Source organism: Lissotriton helveticus, chromosome 3_1, assembly GCF_964261635.1.
Source record: "Lissotriton helveticus chromosome 3_1, aLisHel1.1, whole genome shotgun sequence".
Taxonomy (NCBI): Eukaryota; Metazoa; Chordata; class Amphibia; order Caudata; family Salamandridae; genus Lissotriton; species Lissotriton helveticus.
Window position 1 is genome coordinate 1,169,042,764 of NC_136061.1, and position 13,188 is coordinate 1,169,055,951.

The 13,188-nt window shown below is 41.8% G+C and overlaps 1 protein-coding gene across 1 annotated transcript in view; it reads right to left on the bottom strand.

The window, feature by feature from the left end:
* Positions 1-13,188, bottom strand: part of RAB3GAP1 (RAB3 GTPase activating protein catalytic subunit 1) — a 436,470-nt gene that overhangs the window by 34,593 nt on the left and 388,689 nt on the right. The window contains exon 19 of the mRNA XM_078681808.1: positions 6,733-6,960. Coding sequence (XP_078537934.1) covers positions 6,733-6,960 — 228 coding nt within the window. The remainder of the gene's footprint in view (positions 1-6,732; positions 6,961-13,188) is intronic.

Consider the following 13,188-nt stretch of genomic DNA (forward strand, 5'->3'; position numbering starts at 1 on the left):
TTACGTAAGGTAAGAGACCACTTGGCAGCTGCGGAAGGAGACATGATACATACATCTAAGAGAGGCAACTTTCTTTTTCCCAATGAGAGATTTGCTTTGGAAAGTCTGTTATGTTTGGTTGGCAGCAAAAGTGGGCATGAGATAAACATGTGCAGGGGATTGAACAAAGAATACTGAAACCTCACCAGCACCTCCAGTACCCATGACTGGATTCAGTGTATTCCAAACTGGCTCCAGTGGTGTACCGAAAGAAAACAAAAATACCCACTGCATTCCGGCATGGATCTGCCTACTTGCACAAAGGGCACTCCACATGTGTGCCCGTCTGCTCGTGACGTCACGGCGCAGCCTACACATTAAATGCAACACTTTTCTTCTCTCCCTCCCCCTGGCACTACAAATTAGTCAAATTGGGGTGGCTCCTCCGATCTTAAAGTATATGGTTCTCCCCACATCGGCTCCTTTTCCAAACAAAGAGAACAGGAGATTGTAGAAGAGGTAACGACCAGGAACCGGTGTTGCTCCGCAGTCAGAGTGAAGTAAAAACAGAGGCAGTGGTAGAAAGGAAAGTCTTTCATAAGGATACCTAGTTTAGGAATCTGGAGTTTAGCCTCCCCCTTTACAATTAAAGTAGATTTAAAATTCCTAAATCACAGTACGAACATATCAATAACAAACTGAACAACGGGAGGGAGGTGTTGGGGGGACGCTGTCGCACAGGGAGATTAAATAAATTGCGAGCAGCGATGGCTGGGAGGTGGTGGTGGGGGACGGCACCATGAGCCGAGGCAAAAGAAAAAGTAGAGCACAAAAACTAACCAAGTGGACAGAAGTGAACTAATCCATGTGACAGGGTTAGTCTCCAGGGCGGGAACAAAACAGCGAAAAGACGGGACAAAACTAAAGTATTTACCAGAGAAAACAAAGGAATTTTGAAAGGCAGACCAATGAATGAATTAAAGTGATAGGTGCGTGGTGAAAGCCCACAGAGTAGATGCAGTATAACGAGAGACGTCACATGCACGCTGCCCAAGCTCGACCTAAAAAGGATGATTTTTGTATTTTTTTTTTATAAAGAAAGAGCTTGGATCCTCCTAAGTTTGTGTTCTTGTACAAAAACAAAACCATCAATCGAGTACATTTTTTTGTGACATATACTCTGTTTAATTCTAAATAAAGCTAAAGAACTTAAATGATATGATTTTTTATGACATTAGATCTGGCCGTAGAATTGAAAACAATTGTAAAGAAACTCTGTTTTACGTTTTGGAAGATTAACAAATTGAAAGAGGGGTGATCAGCCTCACTCACGTAATCATTTGTTGCTGCTGACAGTGTATTGTAGTTAATCTTCAATATTGTTAGCTGAACACGAAGAGTGTCACTTGTATTCTTCCATCCAGGGGCGATGATGGGAGTGACAAGTGTCTACTACAATTCATTTTTTTTTTTTTTTTTAGAAGCTTTCAACAAATTTGCTTTTCCTATCATTTTTTGCATTGGTATATCTGTTGGGAAGCCAAAAGCAGATAAGTTATTAAATGGCTAATTTACAGACCTTATCTTGTGTGTCTAGCTTAAGGCTGCAAGGTTTAGCCATAAATGACTCATTAAGAAAAAAAAATGCATTTGCTGACATGGAGAGTAGCTTTTATCTTTTAAAAAAAGGATAGGATACTTTTTGGTTGATTCTCATGAGGGAATAACGGTTGAAAGGGTCTGCCCGTGGGAACATATTCCATTCTGTTTTCATTTTTAATTGGGGGATTGGGAGAAGCTGTGTTTTAGCAGCAAAACTGCAATTTGTTTTTAAGACCCATTTTAAATGTAATAACGGAGTTTATTTTTTTTTCTTTACACTTGGTTTAAAAATATAAATTGAATCTTGCATTTTCTTAGTCATTTCTTTATTTGGGTTAAAGACTGTTATTCTTCTCCATATTCTGGGGTCCCACGTTTGGGTAAGACTATTAATCAAGATTAATGCTAACACTGCCCCCTTTCCAAGCGACCAAACTACTTCTAACCAATTGCATTTTATTTGTAGACTTGTACAAAAATAATGCTCGTCCTATCAATTGTTGCCTGTAGTGTCGTTTTACACTCATGTCACCTACTTAAGGGTAGGTGACATGACTGTGTCTTCGTAATAATCCTTTAGATACGGAAAAGATGGATTCACAGGTTTACACCAAAAGTCACAACACAGCCAACATGCCCAAACTACTCTCTCGTTTGCTACATGCATGTACTCATTTTCCTCTCTCCTGTAGATATGCTACTTTGTGGCTTGATGTGCGGTGCCAGGAGGGGTGGCGGGGGTTGCATGCTAGTGCTTATGCAGGACTTTGTGCACCCACAGACGTACATGGCAATCTGTATGAACACTGCAAACAAGGCTACTGTAGCATTGCTCATGCAATATAATACAGGTATCAACATGGATGTTTACTGTTACATTCAAATAACCCTTCCACATTTTGCATATACTTAACAGCAAATATAACATGTATTTCACACAACTCATTTTACATGGCTATCTTTGTACTAATGTACCAGCGTTTCACCATTACGTTTATAAACTGCACAGGTAGCTGCGGTTACTCAGAGTCCACAATTAAGTCCTTGCGGCACACAGTTACAAAAGACGGGGTGATTATTTTAAGGACCCAGTGCATGGCTGCATACAAAGCTAGTAAGCTTGTAGATAGGATGAAATACTTAAAATACCCTTGTTGCTACTTGAAGAATGAACATCAATGTTGCGTATAAACTCCTCTTATTATTATTATTATTATTATTAAGAATTTTGTATAGCGCGTAGATACCCTCGGGCATCCCAGCGCATACAAGACAATCTATAAAACACTAACTGCTTTAAAACACTAACTGCAGACTACCAAAGGCACTTCTCAAACCCAGTAACCAATGGTCATTATGATACCCTGCGGTCCCGCTAAAACCTGCTCAACATCACCAGTATGAGATTGCCATGTACTATGATCGATACATAGGCAGTCTGCAGCACCAAACCACAATCAGGATCTCATGTAGGCAGAGAAGATTTGCGCCATTGTTTACATATTAAAATCGGCTTAGATCCAATGTTACAACAGAAAGTAATACCTGGGGTTTCCCATTTTAAATGTATCAGAGAATCCTGGAGCATCTGGGGGGAGATATAATATGGGGTTTGATCTGCAATCTGAGAAAGTTACTCAGAAAAAAAAGTTCAACACCACATAGGATAAAACAAGCATTGCCAACTGAAATAGGTCTGGTTTTAAAGGAATGGTTTATGGTAATGTGTGTTACAAGTACATGGCATGGATATGTATTTGTGTGAAAGCAAAGAACTGTAGAATAATATTGGTAGGGTCAGGTGGCAGATACACTGCCAAGCCAGACCAAAATTCCCATGTAGGTTAAAGACTGCACTCCGCCCATCTCTGCTACTACCAAAGAAAAACACCACATATTACTGATAGTTACATTATTGTATGTTTTTACATGTACATAAGTGACTGCATAATTAAGTAAATCTTTTATCAGAACTATTTATCTACAATTGCTTCACGATTGAATTACAAAAAATAAAAAAACAAATAATTTAAAGTACAACAATACTTGAAAGCCGGAGTTTATTAAATGCATTATTAATCTACAAATACTACCTTCCTTATACATATATATACCTTCCATGTGCTTATGTATTTATGACTTTTCTTCTAATTCAGCATATCCGATGCACTACCCTATTCCTCACCCTATACCTCTATCAATATATCCTCTACCTCCACTCTCATTCATCCAAAACCTGATACCATTAGTATGATCCCCGAAATAACCCTTTTTAGACTCTTCCTTACTCTACCCCACCTACTCTCATACCTCATTTACTATTCAGATCTCCCAAACAAGCCTTTCTAAACCCTTACCCCTCCCTTTTACTCATCCCAAACCACCTCCTACTGCTATCAGCTCCCAAAAAAATAAAAATTAATAGTAAATTCTAAATCCATCCCTCTTCTATCCCTCCACTATCCTTTTCAAGCCAAATATCAGACTAACATGTCTACCACTAAAATTAATTTCATATTTCACTACACTAATTCGCCACTAATTCTTTACGGGTTCCAGAGTAGCATGCTACTCACGAAAAAGTGCTTCAACACCTCATCAGGGGTAGCAAGCACTGTATGAATGCAAACCTTTTTCCCTCTTCGATCCCTCCACTATCCTTCTCAATCCAAATAACGAACATATCCACCACTTAAATTACTTTCATATTTCACTACACTAATTCACCACTAATCCTTTATGGGTTCCGGAGTAGCGTGCTACTCACTGAAAAAGCACTTTGATGCCTTGTCAGGGGTACTAAGAGCTATATAAATACAACTGCAATACAATACAATAAATTACCTAGTTAGCTAATATACTTTAATAACATTAAAATATCATATGTGTGCCCCTGAATGTTCAAGCTCAGGTGGCTGAATGAATTAACAAAATGATTCCAGCTGTGTGGAGGGCAAGTACTTTTTAGATGAAGCACACAACTTCCGCTCAATCAAAACATGTACTCCTTGATCTCAAGATGTGGACAGAGCCAAATCCCCTCTCCTGGTGATTCTCACAGACTTTTCTGGTAACAGCTGTGCTGTCTAGTCAGACCAAAAAAATAATATGAGATGCTGGGGAACCTGCACTATGGAGGTGAGCTCACTTCAGCATGTAACTCATCCCTATTCACAAATCATCTGAAGAGTTTTGCACCATCCATCCTTTTCATCCCTCAAAACATTTAACTCTTAGCCTTTTCATCGAAAGTACTTCCTAGCCTAACTTCACTTTACAGCCACTCCCTCCAATCTGATATCTACCCATACTGTTTCCAATTAGTTGTGGTTTTCCCTCTACTAAAAAAACCCAATGCTGACCATGCCAATTCCTCCAACTATTGTTCAGTATCACACATTTCATTCTTCCTGAAGATACTGGAGCACGTAGTCTGCAATTCACTCGCCTAATATATTTTAGCCAGCAACCATCTCAACCATTTCCAATATAGCTTCCATGTGCTTCATTCAAGAGACACAGCACTCTCCCACACCTCTAATTTCACGACACCAGCTCACCGCAATCATCTTTTTTGTAGTCTTATTCTTGACTTTTCAAGAGCTTTCAACATTACAGTTCAATCACATGACTCTCTTCCCCACAATCCATTATAGTTATATAGTTACTGATATCAACTCATCCTTTGAATTCACCGATCACCTCCATGATGAAGACACAGATCTTTCCCCACCTTCACTTCCCTCCTTCAAGCAAGCATCACAGACTGTTTCAGTGCAACTCAACACTGGATGGCACATCAGTCGGCTTATACTGAATTTTTCCAAGACCGAAGTCCTCTACTTTTCCTCCCTCTCATTTTCCATGATCTCTCAAACCTCGATCTACTTCCCTCCTTGCAGCTAAACCATCACGACCTCAACTAGAAATCCAAGTATACTGTTCAACCTTTTAGGCACATGGAAGAGTTCATTACTTCTACCTATCCACAGTAGTATGATACCTGGTTATTATCACACCAAAGTACTTCCTTTTAATACTGTTAATGTACTAATTATTTACCTAGTACTCAGCAAATTTGATTATTGTAACAACCTCCTGCAAGGCATCATTCCTCTGGACAAAGTAATGCATTTTGCAACCAGGACCTTCTTCAACTTGCCGTGACACACCGCCAGCTTGTCACCCTCGAACTATGTGGCTCTCAGCTTAAACAGGGCCCTCTCTAACCTGTTGATAATTGTACTGCAAGTAATTCAATGATTTTCATACGCTACTTTATTATCATCTTGATCCTCTACACATCAATCCGGAATCTGTGATTCTAAAACCAAAAGTTACTGACCCCTCCAAAAACATCATGTATGGCTTCCACCCTACTTTATGGTATGCATGCCTATCCAACATTTGACCACTTTAAAGCAGGACTAAGAAACCATCACATGAGGTGGGAGTAGAATACCTTATGACACAGATCATTGTTACATTATCAACACATATAACCTGTCTATTTGTTGTTCTGTTCAAAGTGTCAGTAGTTTACTCTGGTTTTCATTCACTACTACAACACATCATGTATGACATTTGTGCTTGACGTTTCAATGCACTTGTAGTCACATAAAATAAATACAGTTTCATTTTAATTCTTCACAGTGGGACAGTAAACTGAGCGTTGATGAAAGAAAAAAAGACTTGCAATTTAGACATATTTTGCAAACTTAAGAATAAATTCATAGCGGGTAAGTAAAGTTGGATGTCGGTAAACTTTGAGTATTGTGCTTAACTAGTTTGATGGTCAGTCTATCACAAAACACAATGTGGAATAAATAAATGTTATCTTGGCAGAAATCATTTTTAGGCAATTTGGGTATGAACAAGAACATTTGACAGCAATATTGATCATGTTAAGCTGATTTCACTGCAAGCTAAACAGAAAGTTTAGGATCTTAGATCTTTTCTATTCATAAAGAGACTTGTGCCATGATTGACAATGATCTGATCTGTCTTTGAGCTCGAAGAAGTAATTTTGTAACTTCTGAACTCCATGAAAGCACGCAAGTTTTGAAATTCTGATATTTTACTATTTTTAAATTAAAGTAAAACATTAGGTTTCACATGCATTAGATTCAAGTATCATGAGTATCATATTACCTTTTCTGCCTCCCTTGTATCATCAAACAGTCGCCTCTGCCTCCTTGCTGGGACAGGTTTGGCTGTGTCCCATGCCTCCACCCACATGTTGCTAGGAATCTTCATTCTGGCACTCAGCTCTCCCTTGATCACTCGGTTACCTTGATCATCAATCACCTCTTCTTCAACATAGTCTCGAGGAGAGTACCACCTTACAAAATCTTCCAAACAACAACCAGGATTAGCTGCCTAGAACAAAAAACAATTCAAAACAGTTAAAGGATTGGGACAGAACCAGTGAACAGCCTGGTTGTTCGATGAAACATACAAGTTACTTAGTCTTCTAGCCCTCCATCCTATGGACCTATAGGGCATTTTTTAACAGGACAGGGGGAATGAATCCTTCAAAGCAATAAGTCCATACCATCACCAATTCTCAATGCAATCTGATTTCGGAGATCAGTTCCTTTTTATATTTAATAAAAACAATTTAAGAGCAAAGAGCCTTATGAAGACAATTCTCTTTCTGATCTGGGGGGGTGGGGTAATGGAAGGCTGAGGCAGCAGGACGCTGACTCTCTTATGAGGACCCCCATGAAGGAAGTGTTTTAATGCCTTTCAGAGGAAAGACAGTAGAGTTCTACAAGTATAAAGGTGGGCGGATGCTATCAGCAATAGGCTCTATTTCAGCCTGTGTGCGCTGAAGGCAATGTTCTCTTATTTTTCTCAGAATTACAGTGTTATTTCAATCAATGGATTTGTGCCGTCTGGCGACCCTGCTACTTAATGAGGCAGAAATGTGCGATCAAAACTGAAGGAGGACTATGCTATATTCCATAACCTCGAGCAATGTCTGAAATCAATGTGGCCAATATGGATTTATTTTGCCTGACAGACTGCAGGCTTGATAGTGGTCCTACAAGCTCTGTACTGGGCAATGTCAGGGCTGAAAGAACTGTCTTAGGCCAGTTTCCAGAATCGTTTGCAACACCACACCAAACAAAGAAAAATGTATTTAAAAGTAGGGCTCAAGCTAATCTCAACAATGGTGTAACAAGCTATCACAATAAGGCTCTAAGAAGTGAATAGTGCCCATAAAAACAACCATTGGCAAGGGCAATAGGGCTCGTCTATGCAAGAGCTATTGGCTTTGGCAATGTGTTTCGCCATGATGTTCACCAGTGTGGCTGCTTTTCAGGATGGTTAAACATTAGTGGCGTGGTGGGGGATTGGGGTGGATGGAGTGGGGCAGATTGGGGTAGAGTGGAATGGGGTAGACTGGATTGAGGTAAATTGGTTTAGAGTGGGGTAGAATAGGGTAGCGTGGAGTATGGTAGATTGGTTTAGAGTGTAGTGAGGTGGATTGTAATGGGGTATATTGAGGTAAAATGAGGTAGACTGGAGTGAGGTAGATTGGGGTAGAGTGGAGTGGTGTGGGGTTGATTGAGTGGAGAAGAGTGGAGTATACAGAGTGGGGAAAATTGGGGTGGGGTAGATTGGATTAGCGTGGGGTGGGGCAAATTGGGGTAGGGTAGATTGGAGGCGGGTGGGGTAGTTTGGAGTAGTGTGGGATAGACTGGAGTGGAGTACATTGGAGTAGAATGGGGTGGGGTATATTGGAGTGGGGTGGGGTAGATAGGATTATATTGAGATTGATAGGAGTGCAGTAGATCAGGGTAGATTGGGGTAGAGTGGAGTACGGTAGATTGGAGAAGAGTGGGGTGGATGAGGTGGGGTAGATTTGGTGGATTAGAGTAGGGTAGATTGGAATGGAGTGGGATAGGGTGGAGTCGGGTAGATTGAGGTGAAGCAGGGTACTTGGAGTGGGGTAGATTGGGTGGATTAGAGTGTGATAGATTGGGCGGTTAGAGTAGGGTAGGTTTGAATGGAGTGGGACAGATTGGGGCAGAGTGGAGTAGGACAGAGTAGAGTGGGGTAGACTGGGGTGGGGTTGAGGAAAATTATATTTTGCCTTGTTATATGTGCCTACGTGTTCCCCATCCTATGTTATATGTGCATGATCGATATGCATATATCCCCCTATGATCGATTAAAGACGCAATTATAGTTGTGTCCAACTTTAGTATGCCAGTATCCAGTTCTCGTGAAAGCAACGAGTATTAGGCTTATGTTGCCACGTTTTACAGTGTGCACGTTAATTCATTGAATTGTCCCCGTTTCTAGGCCTCAAAAGGGCCCGGACACCAGATTCAAGCTCCAGTCTCCTGAACCCACTCCGAGGAGCGATGCAGCCCCCACCTGCATCCCTGACCCTTCACTTACTTTCTGCCAAGCAGCGCGGTGCCCGGCCTGGCTCTGCCTGCCTGTCTGCCAAGAATATGTTATGCTTCTAGTTATCAGTCCAGCCTCTCGTCTTCACATTCCTAAGCTACTGAACTGCATAACAGTTTCAGCTATAGTCTAGTCTTTCTGTCTCCATGTAAGAGAAATACTGTAGTATTATTCATGGAAGATTCATAGCACAGGCAATACACGAAGAATATATGCATGCACCAGCCTTAGTGTCAAGTAGCCTTTGCCCTGATAACTTTTAGATTCTATCAACATGTACTCCAAACACCAGATACCAGATATGCTATAGGTACATGTCGTCCTGACACCGCAGACTTTAGTCTCCTCTTCTAGTGCAGAAGTCATAGCCCCCAGTTCTCCCCGGTAACACGTCATTGCCCGTTTGCGCGCACCACTAGGTTAAAGGTCCCAGCTGCTCTCAGGTAGCCCCCTCCATGTTTCTGCCCATTCATGACACTTCTATGACGTTTCACATCACATGTCTCAGTGCACGCCCTGTGCACACCTTCTTCTTCCACCCATGTGTTCTTATCTTACGTTTGTCATAAGTTACGCCTACTGTATGTAATGTATTTGAAATGTCTTACTATATATACACTGCACTGTTAATGAAATGGTGCAGCTGCCTTCCTTCCTATTTTATTTCAGGCTGTCCCGTTCCAGTCCCTTCCCTTTTGCCTGAATAAAGCCTGTTCAACTCGGATACATCGGATCCTGCCTCTTATTTATTGAGCTATCTGTTATTGTTAATATATTCAAAAATAGTACCGGTAATTAATTATTTATTTACCACATAATGGCGCCCGAATAGGGACGAGCCCCTTCCTCACGCGCTGGCGATGTTACGCAGGTCCCCTGACCCTCTGCAGCCGTGACGGAACTCTACTGCGCACCGGCAGATATTTCTGCTTCAAGTCTCCCTCAGGCCCACGGAGGAGACGGAGACTGCGGTCCGGCATCCAGACGAAGCGGTGTGGAATGCGGTTCGTCCCGACCAGAGCCCAAGCCGAGAGAGCAAGGTCCGAAGTATCCGGAGGCCCACCTGTTTCTGAAGTCCGAAGTTCGTAGTCCGACGTCGTAGCAGTCCAGTCCAGTCCGAGGCCTTCCAGTTTCTGCTTCCCGGTGAGTACCGTCGCGGGGGAAGTATCTAGACAGGATCATTAGTTTGCTCCTGGTCCGTTGGGTTTGGGTACACAGATCCAGTCCGAAGTATTCACCTAGGTGGATACGGTATGACGTGTCTCTTTATGGGACCGGTATGTTCTGTACTGTTTTAGCAGTGCATCCAGTAATTCTAGTAAGTTTCGTTCTCGAGAAATTCATGTGTTCTGTTTTCAGTGTATCAGGTAGTACTCTGTTCGAACTGTTATCAATGTATTTTTATGTCGTGGTATGAGTGTTTTGTTTGCCATTTAATTACTGTGATTATTGTGTATTGTGTTCCAAGTGTATTACCGAAATGCCTCTGTTCTCGAAATTACGTCAGTTAAAGACCAGAAAAGGGTTACTCGAAGAAGCAGTTCCTGTCCCTCCTAGGGACAGTCCAGGACATTTTATGTATCACAAGCATGGCTTAGATGCCATAATATATCTAGACTTATGGGCGGATTATACTAAGGAACTAGAAGAGAAATATAGATGGCCCGTATCAGGTACATGGGATGCCGATTGCATCATGCGAGTAGAAGAAGCGTTATGGAAAAAGAAAGCCAGACAGTCCCAGAAAGATGCCATCGAGTTATGGCACAAAGAATCTCATAAAAGAACCGAAAAAGAATTCAGAAAAACAGAATTAAGTAGGGAATCCGCAGAAAAAGCCCAAGAAAGGGAATTAATCGAAGAAGGTGAACGAGTTAGAGCCGAACAGTCAGACAGACAGAGAAATGCCCTTATTAAAGGTATGTATCCTCTTCTTGCCGAGGGCTTGCCAAAAGCAACCCCGGAAGCACCCTGTAATTCACCGCCGCCAATGGTCCCGATTAAGCTACGTCACAAACAGACCGCAGCTGACATATTTCTTTCGTCCTATTTGGACGACACAGTCCCAGCCTATGCAAATCCTGTTCCGCCTGCTCCCGTTAATAATGTAATTCCTGTCCCGCCAACTACTGTTCCCGGGGGCCAAGTTCATGTTCCAGCAACCCCGGACCAGCCCACAGTACATGGACCCGTTATGCCAGTCACTCTACCAGCCCGTACAGTATTCACCGACGATTCTAGTTTAGGTGCCGCGGGGGGAGGTTCTCCTCGTACCCCGCCTCAACCAAGACGTCTGACGCTACATGACCTAGCGTTACAGCGTACGCCAAAAGTGTCTACATACGTAGATATCACGCGACTTCTTACTGACTGTCGTTATGATCCAGTTCCAGGCGAGGATCACATGGTCATATATTCATTACGTTTAAGACGGGTTGCCAGCTATCTGGTCACCCTGCCCGATATGGGAGAACATCTAGACAGAATATATCGTTTTATCCGTACAGGAGAGAATCCAGGAAGTATTCACGAAGCCATGGTTCAAAGAAAAGTCGAGACTCAGCTCATGATTTTAAAGTTCCTGATTAACTGTTTAGTAAGAGAGCAAGATTATCCAGAAAAAGATCAAGAAGAACTGAAAGTCCTGACTAGGTGGAGTGACAATATAGCCGATGGAAAACACAAGACACAAGGTTGTATAGAGAGTATGTACAAGAAAATTCGTAAGGAAATAATACGTATACACCAGAAAGAGGAAGCAAAAAGAGCAACCGAGAAAGAGAATGACTCTTCTAGTGAAGAGGTAGACAGCGAGAATCCCTCCAGAATAGCGTATGTAGGTAGAACTAGACTTTCCAACCGACATTCACGCCTAGATTACAAGAAAGTTTTTCCTCCTACAGCACCAGAACAGTGTTCTCTTGAGCAAGTATTCCAAGCCACCGATCACATTCTGAAATCACGAATAGGTTATAGCGAGCTTAGTACAATGCATGAACAAGAACTCGCCCGATCAGCAGTCCGATGGACTAGTGATTCTACCACTTTTCCAGACGAAATAGTGGCACAAATGTTTCTGAAACTGCCCCCAGCCGAGCAACGTCTGGTGGGCACATATATGATTCAGCACCTCATTACACTGTATGAGGAACAACATTCTGATCCAGGTCCGCTACATGATATATTGAACGAGTTACTCCAATACAGATGGAAAGGTCTAGGTACCGATTTAATTAGTATCATTCTAGAACAGCGCCACAAATACCGAACGTTTCTGAATCCACATTTCGTTTCCGTCTCACCCCCAGAAAGAAAATCATTCTACATAGACAGACAGAATCCGTTACGGGAAGTGCATCCAGTTAAGGGAGAAGACGGTAGTCTAGAACGAGTATTTGTTTACACCCCTATCACGAAAATAGAACTCTTGGAAATGAATAAGTTAATTCCCTGTCATGATAAAGATCCAGCAGGGTTTCACCGTGAATTAAAGGACATGCTCCGTATGGGAGAATACACGTATCCTGATATCATTAAAATGTTAAAAGTCCTGTTGCCTGCGGGCATATATGAAAAATTAAAAGAAAAAGAATGGGAGGTGGGAGAGAAAAAGATAGATTGGACAGCATTAGAAGCTGAAGATAATACACGAGTACCAGGTACCGGTCTTGGGGATAAAGCTAAAGCTTTGCCCGAATTGTTAATACAAGTCTTGCCAAGATTACTAGCCACGAAAAAGGAAGATTGGGATGCCATCTCAGCCTGTAAACAGAAACAAGACGAAGATACTAGTGATTTTTATTCTAGATTTGAGAAATGTTTCATTATTAATAGTGGTCTGAAAACGAGTAGTGAGTCGTATCCCCATCTTTTTGTTACCAAACTAGTCGAGAATTCAAGTCCACAAGTTAAAAATCGAGTACTGAAAGTCGAAAGTACATGGCAAGCTAATACTCCGTCACAGATGCTCCAGATGCTCCAGTATCACCAGAACAGAATCAGGGAAGAGCAGGAACACGAAAGGAGACGTATGAAAGACACGAAAATGAAAGTATTAGTTGCACAATCTGTTCCACAAGACAGTCAGAAGAGGGGTCCGAATCAAGCCAGTCATCCTGCAGCTCCCGTTAAAGGGACATGCAATTACTGTAAACAGCCAGGTCATTATATAAACGAATGTGCAGT